General features: G+C 40.6%; 1 protein-coding gene across 6 annotated transcripts in view; it reads right to left on the bottom strand.

The window, feature by feature from the left end:
* LOC100566976 (1-phosphatidylinositol 4,5-bisphosphate phosphodiesterase gamma-1) overlaps positions 1-26,729 on the bottom strand; it is a 128,831-nt gene that overhangs the window by 82,340 nt on the left and 19,762 nt on the right. For all 6 annotated transcript variants that reach the window (XM_062979915.1, XM_062979920.1, XM_062979916.1 and 3 more), the window contains one exon: positions 12,530-12,679. In XM_062979915.1, the coding sequence (XP_062835985.1) occupies positions 12,530-12,679 (150 nt within the window). The remainder of the gene's footprint in view (positions 1-12,529; positions 12,680-26,729) is intronic.

Below are 26,729 nucleotides of genomic sequence, written 5' to 3'. Positions count from 1 at the left end.
TTTCGAGAATTTTGCCTGGTATTGATGTGAGGCTGACCGGACGGTAATTGTTTGGGTCGTTCTTTTTTCCCTTCTTGAAGATAGGGACCACATTCGCCCTCCTCCAATCTGCTGGGACTTCTCCCGTTCTCCAAGAACTCTCGAAGATAATTGCCAGTGGTTCTGAAATAACTTCCGCTAGTTCCTTCAGTACTCTTGGGTGTAGCTGATCTGGCCCTGGGGACTTGAATTCGTTTAGAGAGCCCATGTGTTCCTGGACAACTTGTTTCCCTATTTGGGGTTGGATTTCCCCCAATCCTTCGTCCATTCCGTGTTGCTGAGGTTGAAGATGGCTTTCTTTTTCTGAGAAGACCGAGGCAAAGAAGGCATTAAGTAGTTCTGCCTTTTCCCTGTCCCCTGTCGCCATCACCCCATCTTCTCCTTGCAATGGCCCTATCGCCTCCTTTTTCTTCCTTTTTCTACCAACGTAAGCAAAAAAGCCTTTTTTGTTGTTTTTTATGTCCCTGGCAAGCCTGAGCTCATTTTGCGCTTTAGCCTTGCGAACCTTTTCCCTACAGGTGTTGGCTATACGTTTGAATTCTTCTTTGGTGATTTCTCCCCTTTTCCACTTCTTGTGCATGTCACTTTTGAGCTTTAGCTCAGTTAGAAGTTCTTTGGACATCCATTCTGGCTTCTTTGCACTTGTCTTATTTTTCTTCTTTGTTGGCACTGTTTGCATTTGCGCCTTGAGTATTTCACTTTTGAAAAACTCCCATCCATCCTTAACTCCCTTGTTTTTTAATATCGGCGTCCATGGAATGCCGCTCAGTAATTCCTTCATTTTTTGGAAGTCAGCTCTCTTAAAGTCCAGAATGCGTGTTTGACTTGTCTTAGTTTCAGCATTCCTTTGTATTGCAAACTGCAGGAGCACATGGTCACTTGCCCCTAAGGATCCAACCACTTCAACTGTATTGATCAGGTCTTCCACATTTGTTAAGATTAGATCAAGAGTTGCTGATCCCCTTGTTGCCTCTTCTACCTTCTGGACCATAAAATTATCTGCAAGGCAAGTGAGGAATTTGTTGGACTTTGTACTCTTGGCTGAGTTTGTTTTCCAGCAGATATCGGGATAATTGAAATCGCCCATGACTACTATATCTCTTCTTTGTGCCTGTTTGGTCAGCTGTTGACAGAAGGCTTCATCAAGTCCTTCATCCTGACTCGGAGGTCTGTAGTAGACACCCACGACAAGATCTTTTTGAGTCCCGGTTCCCTTGATTCTTATCCAGATGCTTTCAAGCTGGTTTCCCGGATTACAGTCTTGCATTTCTTCTGCAACGTAACTGTTTTTGACATATAAAGCTACTCCCCCTCCTCTCCCCTTTGTTCTATTTCTGTGAAAGAGGTTATAGCCCTCAATGGTTAAATTCCAGTGATGGGAGTCCTCCCACCAGGTTTCAGTGATGCCTATGACATCGTATGTGTGGTGCTGTGCTAGGAGTTGGAGTTCGTCTTGCTTATTTCCCATGCTCTGAGCATTAGTGTAAAGACATGTAAGCCCCTGTGACCTCCCCTCGAACTGTTTATTTGGGATTATTGTGCTCTCTGTACTTGGTCCTTGCTGTGTTTGTGCAGCCCTCCGTTTAGCCTTTCGGCGGTTCCCTGTGGTCGTGGGTAATATAGTGTTCGCCAGGCTGTTGTTCCCCTCCCCCAGTGGATCTAGTTTAAAGTGCGCCTGATGAGGTTTGTGAGTCTGTGTGCAAAAAGATGTTTTCCTACTTGTGTGAGATGCACCCCATCGCTTGCCAGTAGTCCATCCTCTTGGAAGAGTAGACCATGGTCAAGGAAGCCAAAATGCTCCTCTTGACACCATTTTCTGAGCCAGTTATTGACCTGTACTATTTTTCCGGCCCTTGTAGAGCCGTGTCCTACAACAGGGAGGAGGGATGAAAAGATCACATGTACATTATACAGTTTTAGCTTTGTTCCCAGAGCTCGAAAATCATTTGTGATCTTTTGAAAAGTATGCCTAGCGGTGTCATTGGTACCTACATGAATCAACATAAGGTGGGGAGGGTGATGGGGCTTTAGGAGCCTGCTGAGCCTCTGAGTGATATGGTGTATTTTTGCCCCTGGGAGGCAGCATGTTTCTCGAGCCATCCCATCCGGTCTGGAAATGATGGCTTCCGTTCCTCTAAGGAGGGAGTCACCTACTACCAAGACCTGTTTCCTTTGAGGATTGACAGGGTCCCTTTTGTGCAAGACAGTGTGTATGTCCCCTGAAGAGTGTTCCTGTTGAAGTGAATCATGTAGGTGTAAAGTGTTGACCTCCTCCTCAACATCCCCAGTGCATTCATCAATGACAATCCATTGAGATACATCCGAGAGCCCATTACTCTCCCAAGGATGTTCCTGTTGCTCCTGGTCTATGATTGGGGATGGAGCATTTGCATGATTACATAAGTGTGACTGTGGTGATGCACTGTCCCCGTCAGGGCTATCCCCTGCGCATTGATCCAGGGTGGTCCACTGAGTGGTATCTAAGAAACTGTGGTCCTCCACAAGATGTGTTTCCTGACTGTATGTTAATGATGTAAGAATTTCAAATCTGTTGTGTAAATGCAGCTGAGCAGAGGAGTTCTGCGGAAGCTGCCTGGTCCTGCGTCTCCTTCTATGGGTGACCTCCTTCCAAGCCTGAGGGTTGTCTACCTTTGAGTTGATCTCCCCATAAGGTTCCTGATCATGGTCTTGGTGGTGTTGGTGTGATGCAGGCTGCTGATCTACAGCAGCGTGTTGTGCAGTGTCCAAGAAGAGCTCGAGTGCCTGAATGTCCTTAAGGGTCTTAATACGGTGCTCGAGCTGTTGGATCCTCTGCTCCATCAGAGTCATCTGTTTGCATTTGGAGCAGATGTAGTTGTCTAGTTTTTGTGTGAAAAAGCGGAACATGCCACAGCTGGTGCATGTGATGGGAATGTTTTGCTTTTGTTGCATCTCTTGGTGAGCGTGGTGGCCAAGTGGGATCTTTGTACAGTTAAGTAATATGCACGCACTTTATGTGCAAACTGCAACAAACCACCTCTTTGTGTATTTGTTTATGTTGCTTTGTTTCCTGTATGTACTGCAAAGGATAGTTAGTAAAGGTGCCTGGCAAATAAAGCTTTCCCAGAAACTCAATTAACAGGGGACAATGCCTGCTGTCAATCAACTTAAGTACCTGGCTCTCTTTCAACACAACAGTCACACAACAGTTAGACTTTGACCACAGGAGCCAAGCCCACACTCAGTTTAAAATCTTAGCCAAATCTTAGCCAAATCCTACCTGAAGCCAGGGAGCAAAAATGTCCTCCTGCTGCCTCTGCTTCTGCGAGAATCAACTGCCCTTCTGGGATCAGGCTCTGGCAGAAACTCACACTGGCAAATAAAGCTTTCCCAGAAACTCAATTAACAGGGGACAATGCCTGCTGTCAATCAACTTAAGTACCTGGCTCTCTTTCAACACAACAGTCACACAACAGTTAGACTTTGACCACAGGAGCCAAGCCCACACTCAGTTTAAAATCTTAGCCAAATCTTAGCCAAATCCTACCTGAAGCCAGGGAGCAAAAATGTCCTCCTGCTGCCTCTGCTTCTGCGAGAATCAACTGCCCTTCTGGGATCAGGCTCTGGCAGAAACTCACACTGGCAAATAAAGCTTTCCCAGAAACTCAATTAACAGGGGACAATGCCTGCTGTCAATCAACTTAAGTACCTGGCTCTCTTTCAACACAACAGTCACACAACAGTTAGACTTTGACCACAGGAGCCAAGCCCACACTCAGTTTAAAATCTTAGCCAAATCTTAGCCAAATCCTACCTGAAGCCAGGGAGCAAAAATGTCCTCCTGCTGCCTCTGCTTCTGCGAGAATCAACTGCCCTTCTGGGATCAGGCTCTGGCAGAAACTCACACTGGCAAATAAAGCTTTCCCAGAAACTCAATTAACAGGGGACAATGCCTGCTGTCAATCAACTTAAGTACCTGGCTCTCTTTCAACACAACAGTCACACAACAGTCAGACTTTGACCACAGGAGCCAAGCCCACACTCAGTTTAAAATCTTAGCCAAATCTTAGCCAAATCCTACCTGAAGCCAGGGAGCAAAAATGTCCTCCTGCTGCCTCTGCTTCTGCGAGAATCAACTGCCCTTCTGGGATCAGGCTCTGGCAGAAACTCACACTGGCAAATAAAGCTTTCCCAGAAACTCAATTAACAGGGGACAATGCCTGCTGTCAATCAACTTAAGTACCTGGCTCTCTTTCAACACAACAGTCACACAACAGTTAGACTTTGACCACAGGAGCCAAGCCCACACTCAGTTTAAAATCTTAGCCAAATCTTAGCCAAATCCTACCTGAAGCCAGGGAGCAAAAATGTCCTCCTGCTGCCTCTGCTTCTGCGAGAATCAACTGCCCTTCTGGGATCAGGCTCTGGCAGAAACTCACACTGGCAAATAAAGCTTTCCCAGAAACTCAATTAACAGGGGACAATGCCTGCTGTCAATCAACTTAAGTACCTGGCTCTCTTTCAACACAACAGTCACACAACAGTTAGACTTTGACCACAGGAGCCAAGCCCACACTCAGTTTAAAATCTTAAAGTCTCCTTCTTCACGGTCCCATTTATGAGCCAGAGCCAGGTCTTCTATTATTATTATTATTATTATTATTATTATTATTATTATTATTATTATTAATTGCTTTTGTTCTGATGGCTTGCTCCTGGGCTGCAAGGATCAGGCCTTCTGTCTCCTTCTTCAGGGTCCCATTCATGAGCCAGAGCCAGGTCTTCTATTATTATTATTATTATTATTATTATTAATTGCTTTTGTTCTGATGGCTTGCTCCTGGGCTGCAAGGATCAGGCCTTCTGTCTCCTTCTTCACGGTCCCATTCGTGAGCCAGAGCCAGGTCTTCTATTATTATTATTATTATTATTATTATTATTATTATTATTATTATTATTACTATTATTATTAATTGCTTTTGTTCTGATGGCTTGCTCCTGGGCTGCAAGGATCAGGCCTTCTGTCTCCTTCTTCAGGGTCCCATTCATGAGCCATAGCCAGGTCTTCTATTATTATTATTATTATTATTATTAATTGCTTTTGTTCTGATGGCTTGCTCCTGGGCTGCAAGGATCAGGCCTTCTGTCTCCTTCTTCAGGGTCCCATTCGTGAGCCAGAGCCAGGTCTTCTATTATTATTATTATTATTATTATTATTAATTGCCTTTGTCCTGATGTCTTGCTCCTGGGCTGCAAGGATCAGGCCTTCTGTCTCCTTCTTCAGGGTCCCATTCATGAGCCAGAGCCAGGTCTTCTATTATTATTATTATTATTATTATTATTATTATTATTATTATTATTAATTGCTTTTGTTCTGATGGCTTGCTCCTGGGCTGCAAGGATCAGGCCTTCTGTCTCCTTCTTCACGGTCCCATTCGTGAGCCAGAGCCAGGTCTTCTATTATTATTATTATTATTATTAATTGCTTTTGTTCTGATGGCTTGCTCCTGGGCTGCAAGGATCAGGCCTTCTGTCTCCTTCTTCAGGGTCCCATTCGTGAGCCAGAGCCAGGTCTTCTATTATTATTATTATTATTATTATTATTATTATTATTATTATTATTAGTTGCCTTTGTTCTGATGGCTTGCTCCTGGGCTGCAAGGATCAGGCCTTCTGTCTCCTTCTTCAGGGTCCCATTCGTGAGCCAGAGCCAGGTCTTCTCCTTATCAGCAGATGATGATGATGATGATGATGATTAGAAACTCAACAAGATGGTGCACAGCAGACACTCTGCTGGCTGTTGTATTGGATCACACATCGGACACTTCCCAAGTGTCTAGGAATGTTGTTGTTGTTGTTATTATTATTTTGAAAATGCCATTAGCCACAGATGCAGGCAAAACGTTAGGAGAGAATACAGCTGGAATACAGCCTGAAAATCTCACAGCAACCCATTCCTGCGATGCTTTGGACAAACTTTAGCTTGCATTTCTTGGAAAGGAAACGTATTATTTTGTCCGGAAGAGACTGCATCCTGTATTATCACTCAGCCCTGGCTTCAAGACAGACCTGTGGGCAGGTGCGCCACCGCCGCACCCCTTTGTGTTCGGGTTAGTCACCGGGAATTTATTTGTATTGGCCGGCAGCCCAGGCCAGGCAAAAACACCCTTTCCTCTCCAGATTTAGAACTAAACCGAAATAAGCCAGGCAAGGATCAAAATACAAAGTTTAGTGTGACAACCAAAAGTGAGACTAGTTTTATAAAAAACAACTTGCATCACCCTGAAACACTAGAAGCAAACAAAAAGCAGAAGTACAACTTGACTTTGTTAATATTGTGAATTTTTCTCATAGTAGGGAGTCGAAATGACAAAGAGGAGAAATCAAGCTTTTCTGGTTAGCTCTCCAGTTCATGTTCCCTCCTGTTATCTGTTTGGGTCCCATGCCAGGACTGCATAAACAAAGGGCGGTCCAATAGATAACATCTCCAGTTAAGTTCCAAAAATGCATAAACAAAGAACAGTCCAACGGATCAAGGAGGTGCATTTCTATTAAGTTCCAAAAATGCATCGGCAATGAAAGTAAAAATAATCATCTGAAAGCCACCTTGAGTCCCAATACTGGGGAAAATACATCAGGAACCATTGTTAAAACAATTAAAGTAATGGCTAAATAAGGCACGGGCAAATTTTGGACCTCCAGGTGTTTTGGACTTCAACTCCCACAATTCCTAACAGCCGGTAGGCTGTTAGGAATTGTGGGAGTTGAAGTCCAAAACACCCGGAGGTCCAAAATTTGCCCATGAGTCCCAATGTGAGGCAAAAACAATTAAAATATTTTTAATTGATTTTAATTGGGATTTTTAAAACACTGTTTATATTTAATCCTGTTTCAATGTTTGCATATTTGTATATTTCAAAATGGTATGCTAATGCTTTAATGTCTCCTGCGGGAGACATAAAGCAGGGTATAAATAATAATATTTCTTATGTATTTATTTACCGCGGCCTTCTCATCCCCAAGGGGATTTAGAAATGCCTTATAAGTAGGCAACAGTTTGATGCCGGATAACATACATACAAATTTTCTGGGCTGTCTGGCCATGTTCCAGAAGTATTCTCTTCTGATGTTTCGCCCACATCTATGGCAGGCATCCTCAGAGGTTGTGAGGTCTGTTGGAAACGAGGCAAGTGAGGTTTATATATCTGCGGAAAAATGTCTGGGGTGGGAGAAAGAACTCTTGTCTGTTGGAGGCAAGTGTGAATGTTGCAATTGGCCACCTTGATTAGAATTGAATAGCCTTACAGCTTCAAAACCTGGCTGCTTCCTGCCTGGGGGAATCCTTGGTTGGGAGGTGTTAGCTGGCCCCCTGATCTTCACAGAATCATAGAGTTGGAAGAGACCTCGTGGGCCATCCAGTCCAACCCCCTGCCAAAGAGGCAGGAAATTTGCATTCAATGCACCTCTCAACAAAGAATTCCCCCAGGCAGGAAGCAGCCAGTCTTTGAAGCTGCAAGGCTATTCAACGCAATTGCAACATTTACAGTTGCCTCCACCCTGGACATCATTCCACAGATATATAAACTTCACTTGACTAGCTTCCAACAGACCTCACAACCTCTGGGGATGCCTGTCCTAGAAGTGGGCGAAATGTCAGGAGAGAATGCTTCTGGAATATGGCCAGACAGGCTAGAAAACTCACAGCAATCCAATCCATCTAGCTGTTTTCACTTCTCCCTAAAAATTAACGTTATATAATGTCCAGGTGCAGGAAAATAGGTCTTACGAGAAGAAACAAGACAACAAATGTAATTTTGACCAAAACATAGCACTTGATGTTTTCTTCTAAGGCAGATGATAATGAATATCTAGGAATTACCTTACTGCCAGCTCTGAACAATTCATGGAGCACAGCAATAGAGCATTATTTGATAACACTGAATTAACCCTCTCCCAAAACCCATTTCTGTTGGAACTACTCTTTGTTTTCCAGGCTGCAAGTGTTTTCTTCAAATCATTATTGACAGAGAAAATCATCCCCAAATATGAAACAGCTGTGACTTGCTAAAACAAGATAGCTGTCTCCTTAACAATTGTGTTCTTTGGAAATATAACTGTATAAATATAAACATCTGTTTGGGGAAAGGTTGCAGTTGTCTCCTTTTGTAAAATCCAAACTTTTTGGAAAGTTACTTTTTAGGAGCTTCCAGCAAGGATGGCGATGGACGGTGATCATCTTTAGTCCAAAAGTAATTTTTCAAAGGGTTGTTCTATGTTTTCCGGGCTGTATGGCCATGTTCCAGAAGTATTCGCATAGGCAAACTGATGAAGAAACACAACCTACAAACTATCTACAGACTTACTAAGAAAATCCAACAAATACTACGTTCTGTGAAGGACAAGAGGGATCCTCTCACATCTGCAGGAGTCTACCGTATCCCATGCAGTCTACACTGGGACCAGCAAATGCAGCATTGCCCAAACACGGATCAAGGAACATGAAAGGCACTGCAGACTGATTCAGCCAGAAAAATCAGCCATAGCAGAGCACCTGATGAACCAACCTGGACACAGAATATTATTGGAGAACATCTCACAATCATCATGTCAGACTACACAGAGAAGCCATTGAAATCCACAAGCATGTGGACAATTCAACAGAAAGGAGGAAATCATGAACATGAACAAAATCTAGCTACCAGTATGAAAAAACTCCAAAATCAGAACAGTAAATAAGGAGCATCACTCTGAAAACAGAAGAATTCCAGACATGAATCAATCAGGGGCAGCTGACGACTCTGAGCAAAGGATTCCCCCAGGCCAGGTTATGAAGCTTGGAAGGCCATTTACTGCTAATCAAGGTGATTAATTACAACATTCACACTGGACTCCAACAGACAAGAGTTCCTTCTCCCACTCAGAAACTTCTACAGATATATAAACCTTCCTTGTTTCTCCATATACAGTACAGTCTCACTTATCCAAGCTAAATGAGCGTTGGATAAGCGAATATGTTGGATAATAAGGAGGGATTAAGGAAAAGCCTATGAAACATCAAATTAGGCTATGATTTTACAAATTAAGCACCAAAACATCATGTTATACAACAAATTTGACAGAAAAAGTAGTTCAATATGCAGTAATGTTATGTTGTAATTACTGTATTTACGAATTTAGAACCAACATATCACAATATATTGAAAACATCTATATATATAAAAGGGTAATGAAATTTCGGCCTAGGACAAAACAACAAAACTACACATCCCAGAAACACTAAACGTGGCAGCACAACCCCTCATCCATGCCTCTACGTTCATACAACAAAAAGAAAAGAAAAATAAAGTCCTAATTAGAGGGAGAGGAATTATTGTTTTTATCCAATTGCTGCCAATTAGAAGGCTAAGCTCCGCCCACTTCGTCTCCTAGTTGACTATAAAATGCATTGAATAATCCAGAAGCTTGGCTAATTTTTCAAAGCTTTATGCAGTATGGATGGAGACCTGTTACAATAAGATCTAACTTAGGAGAAAAAGCAAAGAATTCATGTGTGTGAAAGAAGTGGAACGACATTATGTATAAAACCCATGGTATGGGAAACACTTAGTTCACCGAGCATAGGCTTAACATGAAATTTACAGAGCAACCGCTTTACCGTTGTACTAATCAGATGTTCCTAGAACCCAAACAAACGTGGCGCTTTCTCTCGGAATGCCACACAAACCTATTATTAAGAGACAATATCTGCAATCTACTAATCCCAGCCATCTGCAACTGTGCAGAGTTTCCATTTACTCAACCGAAAGCAGAGGTTAGATCATCAAACGCTGCAGAGTGTTTCCACATTAATTGTGCTGCAGTGGACGTGGGAACGCCATTAATTATTTGATTTATATCACATCTCTCTCCAAATTGTAGTGTAGGATGACACCATCTGTTGTATAGGAATACACAACTAGAACACTTCTGATAGTGTCGTTGAAAACTTTCATGGTCAGAATTGCTGTGAGTTTTCCAGGCTGTCTGGCCATGTTCCAGAAGCATTCTCTCCTGACATTTCGTCCACATCTATGGCAGGCATCCTCAGAGGTTGTGAGGTCTGTTGGAAAATAGTGTCTTGGAATAGTTTCTCCCCACAGAGATGTTCAATGTGCTGTCAAAGGTTTTCATGGCCGGAAGACTAGTTTTCAACAAACTTCACAACCTCTGAGGATGCCTGCCATAGCTGTGGGCAAAACGTCAGGAGAGAATGCTTCTGGAACATGGCTATACAGCCCGGAAAACTCACAGGAACCCACTTTTGATAGTGTTCATCAACTTCTATTTAAATACCTCTCCTATACTGGGAGGACGACAGGATAAAAATAGAGGAAATAAATAATAGAATACTTGGCCCACTGTCCTTGAAGGCACATTTGTGTATTTGAATGGTATGCTGATGCTTTTATGTTCAGCCACTTTGAGTCTCCTTCGGAAGAGATAAAAAATGGGATAAATAAATATTATGATGATGATGATGATGATGATGATGATGATAATAATCTGAAGTGAGGTCACCAAAACCACGGTATCCATGATTTCCAGACATCAATTATTGTCATAATCTGTATTAATAAATTGCGACGATGTGAATACAAACATGCTGAAGAGTTTGTGTTTGATATTGAATAATATGGGGTGTCTTTTTCGTCTTATCGACTTGAGAAACTGCAAGTTGCTTCTGGAGTGAGAGAATTGGCCGTCTGCAAGGGCATTGCCCAGGGGATGTCCGGATGTTTTGATGTTTTACTATCCTTGTGGGAGGCTTCACTCATGTCCTTGCATGGGGAGCTGGAGCTAACTGAGGGAGCTCATCCGCACTCTCCCCGTATTCGAACCGGCAACCTTCATGTCAGCAACCCAACCTTCAGGTCAGCAGTCTTGTGGGCACAAGGGTTTAACCCACTGCGCCACTGAGGGCTTCATATGGGATGTGATCACCCACCTATTTTCACAACTATAGTGGGTTCTGGAACCAAAACCCCATGGATACAATGGTCCCACTGCATTTAATCATCAAATGGCTATTGCAATAGAAATATTTTTCCTAGCATGTACAGCTTGGCGAAAACCTGATTTGGTACAAAAACTCAAAAAGCATTAAATAACACTGTGTAACAAAATTTAAAAGAATTTGGCATTTCTGGTTTGAAAGTGTTATTTCCTGTTTCATTGTGCAGCACTTACTTTGAAAGTAGGTGTTCTACTCCCGAAACTTCATTTTTGTGGCATAAACTAGGTTGAATTGGTTGAGAAAATGTTTGTTAAACTGCAAAAGAACAGACATCCTGAAGCAGATTTTGCTATAGTTTTTCAATTGATATCTCAAGAGTCTCACCTAATTCAACATAGTTGCCACAAAAATGAAGTTTCTGGAGTAGAACAACTACTTTCAAAGTACGTATTCCACAATTAAACAAGAAAATAATAATGTGTTGTTGAAGGCTTTCATGGCCAGGATCACAGGGTTGTTGTGTGTTTTCCGGGCTGTCTGGCCATGTTCCAGAAGTATTCTCTCCTGACGTTTCGCCCACATCTGTGGCAGGCATCCTCAGAGGCTGTGAAGTATATTGGAAAAAAAATCACAACCTCTGAGGATGCCTGCCACAGATGTGGACGAAACGTCCGGAGAGAATACTTCTGGAACATGGCCATACTGCCCAGAAAACACACAACAACCCAGGAAAATAACACTTTCAAACTAGGAACAGAACAACCAGGGCAAGCTAACACCTCCCAACAAAGGATTCCCCCAGGCAGGAAGCAGCCAGGCTTTGAAACTGCAAGGCTATTCAATGGAAATCAAGGTGGTCAATTGCAACATTCACACTTGCCTAAAGCAGACAAGAGTTCTTTCTCCCACCCTGGACCTCATTCCACAGACAGGAAACTAATCAGGGCCAGCTAACACCTCCCAACAAAGGACTCCCCCAGGCAGGAAGCAGCAAGGCTATTCAGTGCTAATCAACATTCACACTTGCCTCCAACAGACAAGAGTTATTTCCCCCACCCTAGACATTTCACAGATCTATCAACCCCACTTGCCTAGTTTCCAACAGACCTCGCAACCTCTGAGGATGCCTACCTTAGATGTGGGCGAAATGTCAGGACAGAATGCTTCTGAAACATATAGCCTGGAAAACTCACAGCAACCTATGAAAGCCCTCGACAACACAGGAACAGAACGTTATAGTGTTACAAGCCCAATTGGTGCCAACACTGATATTGGCACCAGTTGATTTAAAAAATTCTGGGGACTATGTGATTTTATTAAAATTCTGTTATGCACATTATTGTAATGTACCTGAGAGTATTTTAACTCTTTCGACATCTTTATAACTCAAGGGCTCCGCGGAGCACAGTTTGAGATGACCTGCCATAACCCATGCCAAAGTACATGGCAGGATTAGGATGCGTCCCCCTGAATTCACGTATGTTTACACTTCACAACATACACATCCAAACCACTGACCAGCCACGCTCAACGTCTTCAGCCGGAAGTCCATTCCGTATAAGATGACAAAACACAAGGCGGAGTCCAGCTTCCGGGCATCTTCAGGGTAGCGCTCAAAGTCCCGGGAATTCTTCCCTGACCGGATCTCCTTAATTTCCCTAATATCCACTGCAGAGAAAGAAAACAAGAAAGATAGATCAACATATTAAAAGTTTTCAAAGACGCGCTAAGGTTGTAATGACTGCTGTGCAATGCTTTTCCTACCACAAAAGTCCTAGGGTATTTGAAATAAACCCGGCATGTATTCACACCCACCCTGCACAGCGGATCACAATCTTGCATTCTGCATTCATTAACCTGGAGTTGGCACCACCATCTGGTACCATATCGAGAGCCAATTCATAAGATTCCCACAGTGGCATTTAAATGGAATTAATTAATCTGGCATTTAAAAACCGCCCCATTAGGGTCTAATTTTCCGACATCTTTAATGCTATATAGCAGGCACTTGCTGTCTTCTGGGATTTAGTTCCAGGATATGAAAACGCATAGAAAGATGCTCAGTTTATTTACAGTGGTGTCCCTTATACAAAATGGCACCGATTCCATACCATTGGAATATATATTTGACTGGAGTTACACTTCAAAAATGTCCCTGTTCCAACTGACATACAAATTCAACTTAAGAATAAACCTACAGATAGTTTCTTGTTCATAACTTGGGACTGCCTGTATTTACAACGGCCTAATACAATGATTTCCCTCATATGTGAAATTGCAAAATCAAGGGTTGCTTTTGAGAATGCTTTTAAATATATATATATCTTTTCACTTCACTTTATTTCTTAATTAGTCGCTATCCACCAGAGTGCTCCGAGCGACTTACAATTTAAAATATCATTCCACAATATAAAACATTCAACATAAAAACATTCAACCTAAAAACATTCAACAGTGACTATTTGGCAAATTAGATCTGATTTACTTAAATGCACAACCAAACAGCCAAGTCTTGAGTGCTTTTCAAGCCACGGATGGTTGAATCCATGAATACAAAATCCATGGATAAGGAGGATCGACACGCCAATGAATCAAAATAATATTTCAAAATATTTGAACAGAAGAATAATGAATGGGTTTCTTGTTTTCATAGTTTTACCAAACTTATTATTTAGTCAAGTGTTATTGTGTTTTAGTTTATTTTGGTTAACTATTAAGTTTTAGCATAGCGATTAGTGTCTATTTGTCAGTGTATTTTTGTTTTTGTCTTTTATTGTTGATATGGTTGGTGGACTAATCAACAAACAGATCTATTTATCATAATTTGTACAGTAGAGTCTCACTTATCCAACATAACCGGGCCAGCAGAATGTTGGATAAGCGAATATGTTGGATAATAAGGAGGCATTAAGGAAAAGCCTATTAAACATCAAATTAGGTTATGATTTTACAAATGAAGCACCAAAACATCACGTTAGACAACAAATTTGGCAGAAAAAGTAGTTCAATACGCAGTAATGCTATATAGTAATTACTGTATTTATGAATTTAGCACCAAAATATCACGATATATTGAAAACATTGACTACAAAAATGCGTTGGATAATCCAGAACGTTGGATAAGCGAGTGTTGGATAAGTGAGACTCTACTGTATTTATTCTGCATAGAAAAAATGCAAATGGCTTTTGGTGAAGAAAATGAAATATTTTGCACCGAAAACCAAGTTTTTTGCAAAGACAACAAGGGATTCTCCCACCGCTCCCTCCACATTTTGGAATATTTGCATATATTTGCATATTGGGAAGTGTTTAAACTTTGTGCAGTTGTGAAGAGATTGGGGTCATAGTCCTGGGAGAAAATCAGGGTACAAATAATAATAATAACAACAACAACCACCACCACCACCACCACCATAATAATCATAATCAATCTCCCTCACAAAAAATCATGACAGTTAATGTGGAATAATAATGCTTATGACCTCACAATCTCAATAGGTCCAAATGCAAAGATATCCCGATGTTCTTTAGTATGGGGAACATTTCCAGTTTGGCGTACAATCTTCATATACATATACAGTAGAGTCTCACTTATCCAAGCCTCGCTTATCCAAGCCTCTGGATTATCCAAGCCATTTTTGTAGACAATGTTTTCAATATATCGTAATATTTTGGTGCTAAATTTGTAAATACAGTAATTACAACATAACATAACTGTGTATTGAACTACTTTTTCTGTCAAATTTGTTGTATAACATGATCTTTTGGTGCTTAATTTGTAATATCATAACCTAATTTGATGTTTAATAAGCTTTTCCTTAATCCCTCCTTATTATCCAAGATGTTCGCTTATCCAAGCTTCTGCCGGCCCGTTTAGCTTGGATAAGTGAGACTACTGTATACACACAAACACACACACACATATATACACACAGCCCAGGGCTGTGGCGCAGATAGGAGAGCAAACCAGCAAACCAGCTGCAATCAATCACTCTGACCAGGAGGTCATGAGTTCGAGGCCCGCTTGGAGCTATGTTGTTTGTCTTTGTCCTATGTTAAAAAGGCATTGAATGTTTGCCTATATGTGTAATGTGATCCGCCCTGAGTCCCCTTCGGGGTGAGAAGGGCGGAATATAAATGCTGTAATATATATATATATATATATATATATATATATATATATATATAATCACACACACATATACACACACACATATACATATACAGTAGAGTCTCACTTATCCAACATTCGCTTATTCAATGTTCTGGATTATCCAACACATTTTTGTAGTCAATGTTTTCAATACATCATGATATTTTGGTGCTAAATTCGTAAATACAGTTATGACTACATAGCATTACTATGTATTGAACTACTTTTTCTGTCAAATTTGTTGTATAACATGATGTTTTGATGCTTAAATTGTAAAATCAAAACCGAATTTAATGTTTAATAGGGTTTTCCTTAATCTCTCATTATCCAACATAATCGCTTATGCAACGTTCTGCTGGCCCGTTTACGTTGGATAAGCGAGACTCTACTGTATATACAACATCCACAAATGTGCATGGACTCCCCGAAGGTATCCAAGAACATCAGGGCTGGATTCAGCCTTCCTGGAAAGACTTATTTTTGCAGTTATGACAAATGCTTGCTATTTTCATCCTCCTAGAATTGCTGCTTCCTTCCACTGGATTATTTTCCCATTAATCGACTGTCTCATATTTTGTTTTCCCAAAAGTTCCCTTGAGATAACATTTTTGTTCCTCCTAAAAGTATTTCTTTCCCTTGCTAATCCAATGGAGTGCGCAGTGTGGTCCTTTATACGCTAAATATTTTGAAAATAATAAATATTTTGTAAATGCAGATACATACACAAAATATGCCAAATTATTAGGAAAGTTGGGTTTAAAATGACCCTGAGACTGTATGGAATAAGATGTATATGAAATATAAATGTTTAGACTTGGGTTCCATCTCCAACATATCTCACGATATGCATGCAAATATTCCAAAAACTTAAAAGAATTCCAAATCCTAAACACTTCTGAACAGGGGATAGTGTGTGTGTGGTGTGTGTGTGTGTATACACACACATACACATACACATACACACACTAATTAATTGCATAGCAGTGCATAATTAAAATGGGTTATTGAGGTTAAAAATATATTACATCAGTTACAAACTGAACAATTTAAATAGCGCAGCCATAACATGCGCAGCCTGGATAAATCGGTTTGAGCCAAAGCTTTTCATAAAAATGGTACTTTCCTGTTGAAAGCATTTTAACTGGGTTGTTGTATGTTTTCCGGGCTGTATGATCATGTTCCAGAAGTATTCTCTCCTGACATTTCGCCCACATCTATGGCTTCTCTGTGTAATCTGACATGATAGTTGTTGGAGTGGTCAAGCCTTTCTGTGTTCTCCAATAATATACTGTGTCCAGGTTGGTTCATCAAGTGCTCTGCTATGACTGATTTCTCCGGTTGAGGTAGTCTGCAGTGCCTTTCATGTTCTTTGACTCATGTTTGGGTGCTGCGTTTGGTGGTCCAACAACTATCATGTCAGACTAACACAGAGAAGCTGTTGAAATCCACAAGCATTTGGGCAACTTCAACAGAAAGGAAGAAACCATGAAAATGAACAAAATCTGGCTACCAGTATTAAAAAAACCTCCAAAATCAGAACAGTAAATAAGGAGCAGCACTCTGAAAACAGAAGAATTCCAGACAGGAATCAATCAGGGACAGCTAACGACTCTGAACAAAGGATTCCCCCAGGCCAGGATGCAAGGCTGGGAAGGCCATTTAATGCTAGCAAAGACGATTAGTTACAACATTCACACTGATCTCCGACAGACAAGAGTTCTTTTCCCCACCCAGGAACTTCTACAGATATATAAACCTTCCTTGCTTAGTTTCGCCAAATCTCACAACCTCTGAGGATGCCTGCCATAGATGTGGGCGAAACGTCAGGAGAGAATATTTCTGGAACATGGACATACAGCCCAGAAAACACACAACAACCCTGTGATCCCGGCCATGAAAGCCTGTGACAACAGCATTTTAACTATTTGTCAGTACAGTAGAGTCTCACTTATCCAACACTCGCTTATCCAACGTTCTGTATTATCCAACGCATTTTTGTAGTCAATGTTTTCAATACATTGTGATATTTTGGTGCTAAATTCGTAAATACAGTAATTACTACATAGCAATAGTGCTTATTGAACTACTTTTTCTGTCAAGTTTGTTGTATAACATGATGTTTTGGTGCTTAATTTGTAAAATCATAACCTAATTTGATGTTTAATAGGCTTCTCCTTAATGCCTCCTTATTGTCCAACATATTTGCTTATCCAACATTCTACCGGCCCATTTATGTTGGATAAGTGAGACTCTACTGTATTATTAATTACTAGCTGTGCCCGGCCACGCGTTGCTGTGGCAAAGTGGTGGTGGTATTGGTTAAAAATTGTTGTGTCATTTTTATTTGACTTTATTTGCATTTTTTATTAATTTTATTGTAAGTTATATTTTTATTTATTATATTTTATTATTTTCTTGTATTATTTTTAGTTATTTTCTGTTATTATAGTATTTTATTGTATTAATTTTTTTAGTGTTTTTTATTATTTTTTATTGGGTTGCTAGGAGACCAAGTTGGAGGAGCTTAGCCTTCTAACAGGCAGCAATTGGATAAAAGCAATTATTCCTCTCTCTCTAATTAGGACTTTATTTTTCTTTTCTTTTTGTTGTATCAACCTAGAGGCGTGGATGATGGGTTGTGTTGTTAAATTTCGAGGTTGGGGAGCCTGTAGTTTTGTTGTTTTGTGGGTCGCCATGATGCCATCACTCTTTTATATATATAGATGATCACTAAAGTACCCAACACTATACCTCACCCTTTGGAAAGCTCTGTAAGTTTCTAAAGAAGTTGGTCCCTTTTCTCAAAGAATCTGCAATCTTAGGGTGCATCTCCACTGTCGAATTAATGCAGTTTGATACTGGTTTGATTACCATGGCTCAATGCTATGGAATCCTGGGAGCTGGAGGTTACTTTTTCTCTAATAAATAGTGCCACAGCCTCACCAAACTACAACTCCCGGGAATAAACACGGCTTCTCTTCTCTTTGCTCAACAGCATTGAGGACTGTAAGCCTTTGGACAGGAGCTGTGCTATTTCCTTTCTTTTGTATACGACCCAGCATTAAATCAAGTGAATAGTAATCAAGTAATCCCGGGCTGTGGCGCAGGCGGGAGAGCAAGCCAGCTACAATTAACTGCAATGAATCACTCTGACCAGGAGGTCATAAGTTCGAGGCCGCTCGGAGCCTATGTTTGTTTGTCTTTGTTCTATGTTAAAAGGCATTGAATGTTTGCCTATATGTGTAATGTGATCTTCCCTGAGTCCCCTTCGGGGTGAGAAGGGCGGAATATAAATGCTGCAAATAAATAAAATAAATAAATAGTAGGAAATTAGCAAGAAACTAGTACACTCAAGAAGGCATCACAGCTGCCTAAGCGGTCCTAAATGTGCAAGCTTCTTTGCTTATTTGACGTGATGGACTGCAGCTCCCATAATACCCAGACAACATTTGATACGGCTTCTAGAGAACAGGAGACGAAGATTGTCCTGGGAAAAGGAAGAGCGCCATTGAGATGGACTGATAAGATGAAGGAGAGGAAACAGACGGAGCGGGACAATGGAGAGATAGACGAGTGTGAGCCATTCCTTCCGGCCGATTTGGGAACGACCTTTGTGCAGATTGCCGATTCTGCTCCCTTGCTCTTTGGAAATAGGGAAACGGCCTTTATGTTGTCATATTAAGAGATCAGACACAAAACATTTGGCACACTGGCTTTGCCACATTTGCCAAAATTGTGTCAGGAGTTGCTGGTATTATAAGGATAGCATTTTTCTTGCCCAAACCTGGAGGGTTGTACGTAGTTTACAAATCTCTGCTGCAGAGACACAAACAAAAATACCCAGAAATGCAAAATATCTGGAAGCATTTTGGAATTCAACTCCCAGAAACACCATCCTAGTTGGCCAACACTCAAGGAGCCTGAAAAGTCATGAAAGTTTTAGAAGAACGAAAGATTGAGAAACACTGATCTTCTTACCTTTTAGGCCTTTCAGTGGAGATTTGTAAATTTTCAATCTGCTTAGGGCAGTGATGGCCAACCTATGACACGTGTGTCAGCACTGACACGTCTAGCCATTTTTGCTGACACGCTGCCGCATGCAGATTGATTGGATGACTATGTCTTTTGTGGCCAAATTTGGTGTGATTTGGTCCAGTGGTTGTGTTGTTTACTCCATGGGAATTATGCACATTACATTATATATATATACTAGCTGTGCCTGGCCACGCGTTGCTGTGGCGTATGGGAATTCTTTGTTAGGTAGGTGGAATAACAGTGAATAGCTTTGTAGCCTGAAAGCCTGGCCATTTTCTTATGTGAATCCTTGTTTGGTGAGCTGGATAGAAAGGAATAGGCTTGCTGCTTGGAAGGTTAGGTAGTTGCCTTTGAGGGGAATGTTTTTTTGGGGTGGTAGAATTGTAATGAATAGCCTCGGTGGTTCAAAGCCTGGGTGCTTGCTACCTAGGGGAAATCTTTGGTTGGTCAGCTTCAGAGTAGTATCACTGTTTCAAAGCCTGGTCGCCTTTTACGAAGGTTAATCTTTTATTGGTGTGGTTGAATTGCACTGAATATCCTTGCAGCTCCAATGTCTGGCTGTATTTATTATTTTGTAATTATATATATATATATATATATATATATATACACACACACACACACACACACATTACAAAATATAGAAAGCATGGCACATTGCCTGTTGTGGGTTTTGGCCTTTTTTTGGTGTTGTGATTGTGTTTTTTGTGTGATTGTGTTGTATCTTACTGGAGGCAGGGATGATGGATTGTGTTGCCAATTTTAGAGTTTGGGAGGTGTTGGGTTTTGTTGTTTTGTGAGTCGCCGTGATGCCAAAAGCCTTTTATATATATAGATATATATATATATATTATTTTTCTATTATTATTGTAGTATATTATCATATTATTACTATTATATTATTATTATGATATTATTTATTATTCATGACTACATTGAAACTACAATAGAGAGAAATCAGTGTGGAAACTGCAGGAGGCACCATAGATTGTTGTACATGGAAATAATGGTAGTAAATAGTTTTTGATTTATTAAATACAGTTATATATTACAATTATATATTTTTGTTATTTAAACTATATATTGCGAAATTATGTTGTTGTTTTTTTTCTCAAAGTGACACACCACCCAAGTCATGCTTGTTTTTTTTGTTTTGTTTTTTGTTTGTTTGTTTTTGGTGAATTTTGACACACCAAGCGCAAAAGGTTGCCCATCACTAGCTTAGGGCAAATAAGGACAACATTGGTCTAACTTAAAAGAAAGTTTTGGGACTAGTTTTATTGTTTTGTTATAATAACGCTAGGTGTCACACTCTGTCTTCCATGTGTCCAGAGAAGGGGAACTCAAAGGATCAAGGGTCTGGAGAACAAGCCCTATGAGGAGCGGCTTAAAGAACTGGGCATGTTTAGCCTGCAGAAGAGAAGGCTGAGAGGAGACATGATAGCCATGTACAAATACGTGAAGGGAAGTCATAGGGAGGAGGGAGCAAGCTTGTTTTCTGCTGCCCTGGAGACTAGGACACAATGGAACAATGGTTTCAAACAACAGGAAAGGAGATTCCACCTGAACATCAGGAAGAACTTCCTCACTATGAGAGCTGTTCGGCAGTGGAACTCTCTGCCGCGGAGTGTGGTGGAGGCTCCTTCTTTGGAGGCTTTTAAGCAGAGGCTGGATGGCCATCTGTCAGGGGTGCTTTGAATGCGATTTCCTGCTTCTTAGCAGGGGGTTGGACTGGATGGCCCATGAGGTCTCTTCCAACTCTACTATTCTATGATTCTATGATTCTAAAAGTCTATTAAACATCGAATTACATTATGATTTTACAAATTAAGCACCAAAACATCACGTTATACAACAAATGCGACAGAAAAAGTAGTTCAATGCATGGTGATGCTATGTAGTAATTACTGTATTTACAAATTTAACACCAAAACATCACAATGTATTGAAAATATTGACTACTAAAAGGCCGACTGCGTTGGATAATCCAGAACATTGGATAAGCGAATGTTGGATAAGTGAGACTCCACTGTACTTTTGTTTGTAACTGTAGTAGGTTAAATGCAGATTATGATGATAATAATAATAATAATAATAATAATAATAACTTTATTTTTATATCCTGCCCCATCTCCCCGAAGGGACTCGGGGCGGCTTACATGGGGCCATGCCCGATAAAACAATCAAATATCAAAACACAGCAATAAAACAGTTATCCAATAAAAACATCAATTACAGTTAAAACAATCGTTAGCATCCTTTGAAGTGGATCACACAAATATTGATCAAAATGCAGCTTGATCAAAACACAGTAGGCTCTTTTTTCCTTTGGCTGGGTGAGATTTCAAATAGATATACAAGGTGTTCCGTAAAAATATTACGAAAAAGCTTCCCGCTGAAACCAGAATGTTACTTATTAGGATTGACAGATTCGGAAGCAAACCTCAACTTAAACGAAGACAAAATATTTATGTACATCAGTACGGCAGCAAGGATCATTTATGCGAAACATTGGAAGTTACAAGACATTCCGACTAAGGAAGAATGGCAAGAAAAAAATTGAAGATATTAGAGACATGGAGGAATTAACGTTTTTATTAAGAGCACACAGAGGACACTTAATAAATAAGACTGACTGGAATTTATTTAAAGAATATATGGTAATTAGTAAAAGATAATTTTTGACAGCGTAAAATTAAACAGTCGATTCCAGTTCAATCAGGATAAAAATAAATTAATATAATTCAACAGGCCCCCCATAAGGGAAGAATGGAAGTACAAATTATGTTTTATGTTTTTAATTGTGGGTGTGTGTTTTTTTTGGGTTTTTTTTCTTTTCTTTCAAATCTATATATATAAAGGAGTGATGGCATCACGGCGACCCACAAAACAACAAAACTACAGACCCCCCAACCCCGAAATTTGACAACACAACCCATCATCCACGCCTCTAGGTTGATACAACAAAAATAAAAGAAAAATAAAGTCCTAATTAGAGGGAGAGCAATAATTGTTTTTATCCAATTGCTGCCAGTTTAGAGGGCTAATCTCTGCCCACTTGGTCTCCTAGTAACCAACTCAGCCCAGGGGACAGGCAGACTTAGGCCTCACTTAGGCTTCTTCCACAGATTATCAGATTTGAACTGGATTATATGGCAGTGTAGACTCAAGGCCCTTCCACACAGCTATATAACCCATTTATAATCTTATATTATCTGCTTTGAACTGGATTATCTTGAGTCCACACTACCATATAATCCACTTCAGTGTGCATTTTATACAGCTGTGAAGAAGGGGCATCATATAATCCAGTTCTAAGCAGATAATATAACATTATCAATATACAATATACAATTCCTCAATACTTTATTTCCCATACCACCATACTTCGCCACAGCAAGGCGTGGCCGGGCACAGCTAGTTTTATATAAAATGTCTTGTTGTAATGTGATGATGGAAACCTCAATAAAAATTACTTGGGGAAAAAAAAGGAATTGTGGGAGTTGAGGGCTGAAGTTTGCCCATGCCTGATCGGGAACCTGTGGAGAACCCTACCGTTCTAGACTGTGGAATGAATGCAGTTTGTCAGCCCATGAACTGCCATAGCTCAATGCTATGCAACTGTGGGAGCTGAAGTTGGACAAAGCCTTTAGCATTCACTCTCAAAGTGTGCCGGTGCTTCACCAGACTACAAATCCATCCTAGAATCCATCGCACAAGCAGCCTTTGTCTAGCACCATAAAGGTAAGAAACTGAAATCAGCTTTACTAAGCATGTGGTAGAAGCAACAACAACAAACCCCAAATTGATACCTTTGGCACCAAACTGCCCAGTTTGCTCTCCCATTAGCCCATCCTCTTGCCGCCTGCCCTTGCTTTTCCCCAAGGTGGTTTGATCTCCCCGACTCAAATTGCAGCTTTTTGCTCTGCAAATGCCCATCTTGACTTAAACCCAATCACATTACGCTGCCTCGGTGCCGACCGCAGAGCCGGGAGAGTCATTTGGGTGCGGTTTCTGGCGCTGCCGTCTAGACCAAGAGGCTGTTTATATAGATATAATCCTACTGCCGCAAGGCTAGGTCAGTGGGCACCGATCGGCCTCAAAAACAACATTTCATAGAATATTAGAATTGGAAGGGACCCCCAGAGGCCATCCAGGCCACCCTCATTCTTCCACACTGGGGGACACCATCTCAGCCCTCCCGACAGATGGCCATCCAGTTTCTTTTAAGGCTCTCACTAGGGACAAAGTGCGGACGGTGCCTCTCTAGAGCAAAACAAACATTGCAAACGTTCCAATGTTTACATACTTGCCAATGTATGATTGAGAACTACGATCTATTGCAATGCAAATGGCTAGCATGATTTCCTCTGTACAGATGTTTGGAATGTGGTGAGGCATCAGCACTTTATTTGGCAGTAAAGACCTTGTAAATCTACAACTCCCACAATCCTGTAATAATAATAATAATAATAATAATAATAATAATAATAATAATAATAATAATAATAATAATAATAATCTGCCTAGAAGATCAGGTGGCAGAGGACTCTTACAAGCAAAACAAGCAGTCAAAGAAGAAGAACATGCCCTGGCAGAATATGTAAAGCAAAGTAAAGAACCTGCTTTGATTGAAGTCAAAAATCAGAAACTCCTCAAAGCACAGCAGACAAAGAATCAGTACAAGAAAATCACACTACAAACTAGAGATGACAGCTGGCACAACAAAACATTGCATGGGAAGTTCCTTGACAAAATTGAAGGAAAAGCTGATGAGAAGACCTGGCTCTGGCTCACAAATGGGACCCTGAAGAAGGAGACAGAAGGCCTGATCCTTGCAGCCCAGGAGCAAGACATCAAGACAAAGGCAATTAAGGCCAAGATCGAAAAATCAGCTGATGGCCCAAAATGCAGACTGTGCAAGGAAACTGACGAAACCATGGATCATATCCTCAGCTGCTGTAAGAAAATTGCACAGACAGACTACAAACAGAGGCACAACTATGTGGCCCAAATGATCCATTGGAACTTATGCCTCAAGTACCACCTGCCAGCAGCAAAGAACTGGTGGGATCACAAACCTGCAAAAGTATTGGAAAATGAGCATGCAAAGATACTGTGGGACTTCCGAATCCAGACTGACAATGTTCTGGAACACAACACACCAGACATCACAGTTGTGGAAAAGAAAAAGGTTTGGATCATTGATGTCGCCATCCCAGGTGACAGTCGCATTGACGAAAAACAACAGGAAAAACTCAGCCGCTATCAGGACCTCAAGATTGAACTTCAAAGACTCTGGATGAAACCAGTACAGGTAGTCTTGGTGGTGATGGGCACACTGGGTGCCGTGTCAAAAGATCTCAGCCGGCATTTGGAAACAATAGACATTGACAAAATCACGATCTGCCAACTGCAAAAGGCCACCCTGCTGGGATCTGCACGCATCATCCGAAAATACATCACACAGTCCTATACACTTGGGAAGTGTTCGACTTGTGATTTTGTGACATGAAATCCAGCATATCTATCTTGTTTGCTGTGTCATAATAAAATAATAATAATAATAATAATAATAATAATAATAATAATAATTTTATTTTTATACCCCACCCCATCTCCCCGAGGGGACTCGGGGCGGCTTACATGGGGCCAAGCCCAGGCAATAAGCAATATAAAACTCAACAATAAAAACAAATAATAAACAAATAAAATCACATATACCAATAAACAATAAACACACTTTGATAAAAACCTGGGTTGGCTCCTAAAAGGGGTAGTGGATGATGTGGTGCTGTTTGCTAGTGCTGTGCAAATTCATTGGCAATGGCAAGTATTATGTCTTTGTAACATGTACACAAGGTGCATAAAGCATGGATACTTATTTTTTAAAGAGGATTGCAATTCTTGGGGGCTTCTGGTTGGTTTCTGGGAACATAATCCTCAGAAAAATAGGGTGTGCATTTGTACATACCTTGTTCAATTTTTTCTTTAAAGAAGCAATATTTAATGCCAGTAGCAAGTATCACTGAGATAGACAAACAAGATATACATATGATATTTGCTAATGTACACACACATGAGCAATGGAAGTTAATGTAGTGTCAATCTGCATTCTGTCTACAGCAGGGGTCCCCAAACTTTTTAAACAGGGGGCCGGTTCACAATCCTTCGGACCGTTGGAGGGCCGGACTATAGTTGGCCACCGAGCAATAATAATAATAATAATAATAATAATAATAATAATAATAATAATAATAAATCCAGCATATCTATCTTGTTTGCTGTGTCATACAATAAAACAACAACAACAACAACAACAATAAAAGAGGGTTGGAAGAGACCCTTTTGGCCATTGAGTCCAATCCCCTTCTGCCTTTGTGCACCGAAAGCACAAGCAAAGTACCCCTGACAGATGGCCACCCAGCCTCAATGTTGATAATAATAATAATAATAATAATAATAATAATAATAATAATAATAATAATAATAGGGTTGGAAGAGACCCCTTGGGCCATTAAGTCCAACCCCCTTTTGCCTTTGTGCACCAAAAGCACAAGCAAAGTACTTCTGACAGATGGCCACCCAGCCTCAATGTTAATAATAATAATAAAGAGGGTTGGAAGAGACCCTTTGGGCCATTGAGTCCAATCCCCTTCTGCCTTTGTGCATCAAAAGCACTAGCAAAACACCCCTGACAGATGGTCACCCAACCTCAATGTTAATAATAATAATAATAATAATAATAATAATAATAATAATAATGTAATTTTGTGATATGAAATCCAGCATATCTATCTTGTTTGCTGTGTCATAAAATATAATAATAATAATAATAATAATAATAATAATAATAATAATAATAATAATAATGGTTGTAAAAGAAGAAGAGACCCCTTGGGTCATTTAGTCTAACCCCCTTCTGCCCTTGTGCCATGGGGGCCGGATAAATGGCTTCGATGGGCCGCATCCGGCCCACGGGCCTTAGTTTGGGGACCCCTGCTCTACAGTGTATATGCACGCCTCCATGTCTCCGCTCAGCATCCTGAAACTATAGCATGTAAGCATTGCAGCACTCTTGGGAGCACTATCCAGCATTCTTCCCCTATAACTATGCATATTCTCTAGCTGGGAATAATAGTTTTGTGCTTCTATGGTGCTTCTACACTGTAGAATTAAGGCAGTTTGATAGCACATTAGCTGCAGTGGCTCAGTGCTTGGGAATCATGGGAGATCAGCTGTATAAGGTCTCTAGCTTTCTGTGCTTGAGAGTGCTGGTGCTTTACCAAACTATAACTCCCAGGATCCCATAGCATTGTCTACATTAATTCAACAGTGTAGATGCACACTGTGCATCAAAACCCACCTAGAAGAAAAGTGGAATTATGAGAGTTGCCCTTCCAGAATGTAATTTGGCCAAGGTTGTTATTTTCTGAACATATCGTGAGATGATTCCATTGGAAAAGACAATAATGCTTAGTTAAATGACAGAAAGTAGTGAATATATATAGTAAAAATATGTTTTGTATG

This window comes from Anolis carolinensis, chromosome 4 (genome assembly GCF_035594765.1).
Source record: "Anolis carolinensis isolate JA03-04 chromosome 4, rAnoCar3.1.pri, whole genome shotgun sequence".
Lineage (NCBI taxonomy): Eukaryota > Metazoa > Chordata > Lepidosauria > Squamata > Dactyloidae > Anolis > Anolis carolinensis.
The sequence above is the reverse complement of the archived record's forward strand: the minus strand, read 5'-3'. Positions and strand labels throughout refer to the sequence as shown.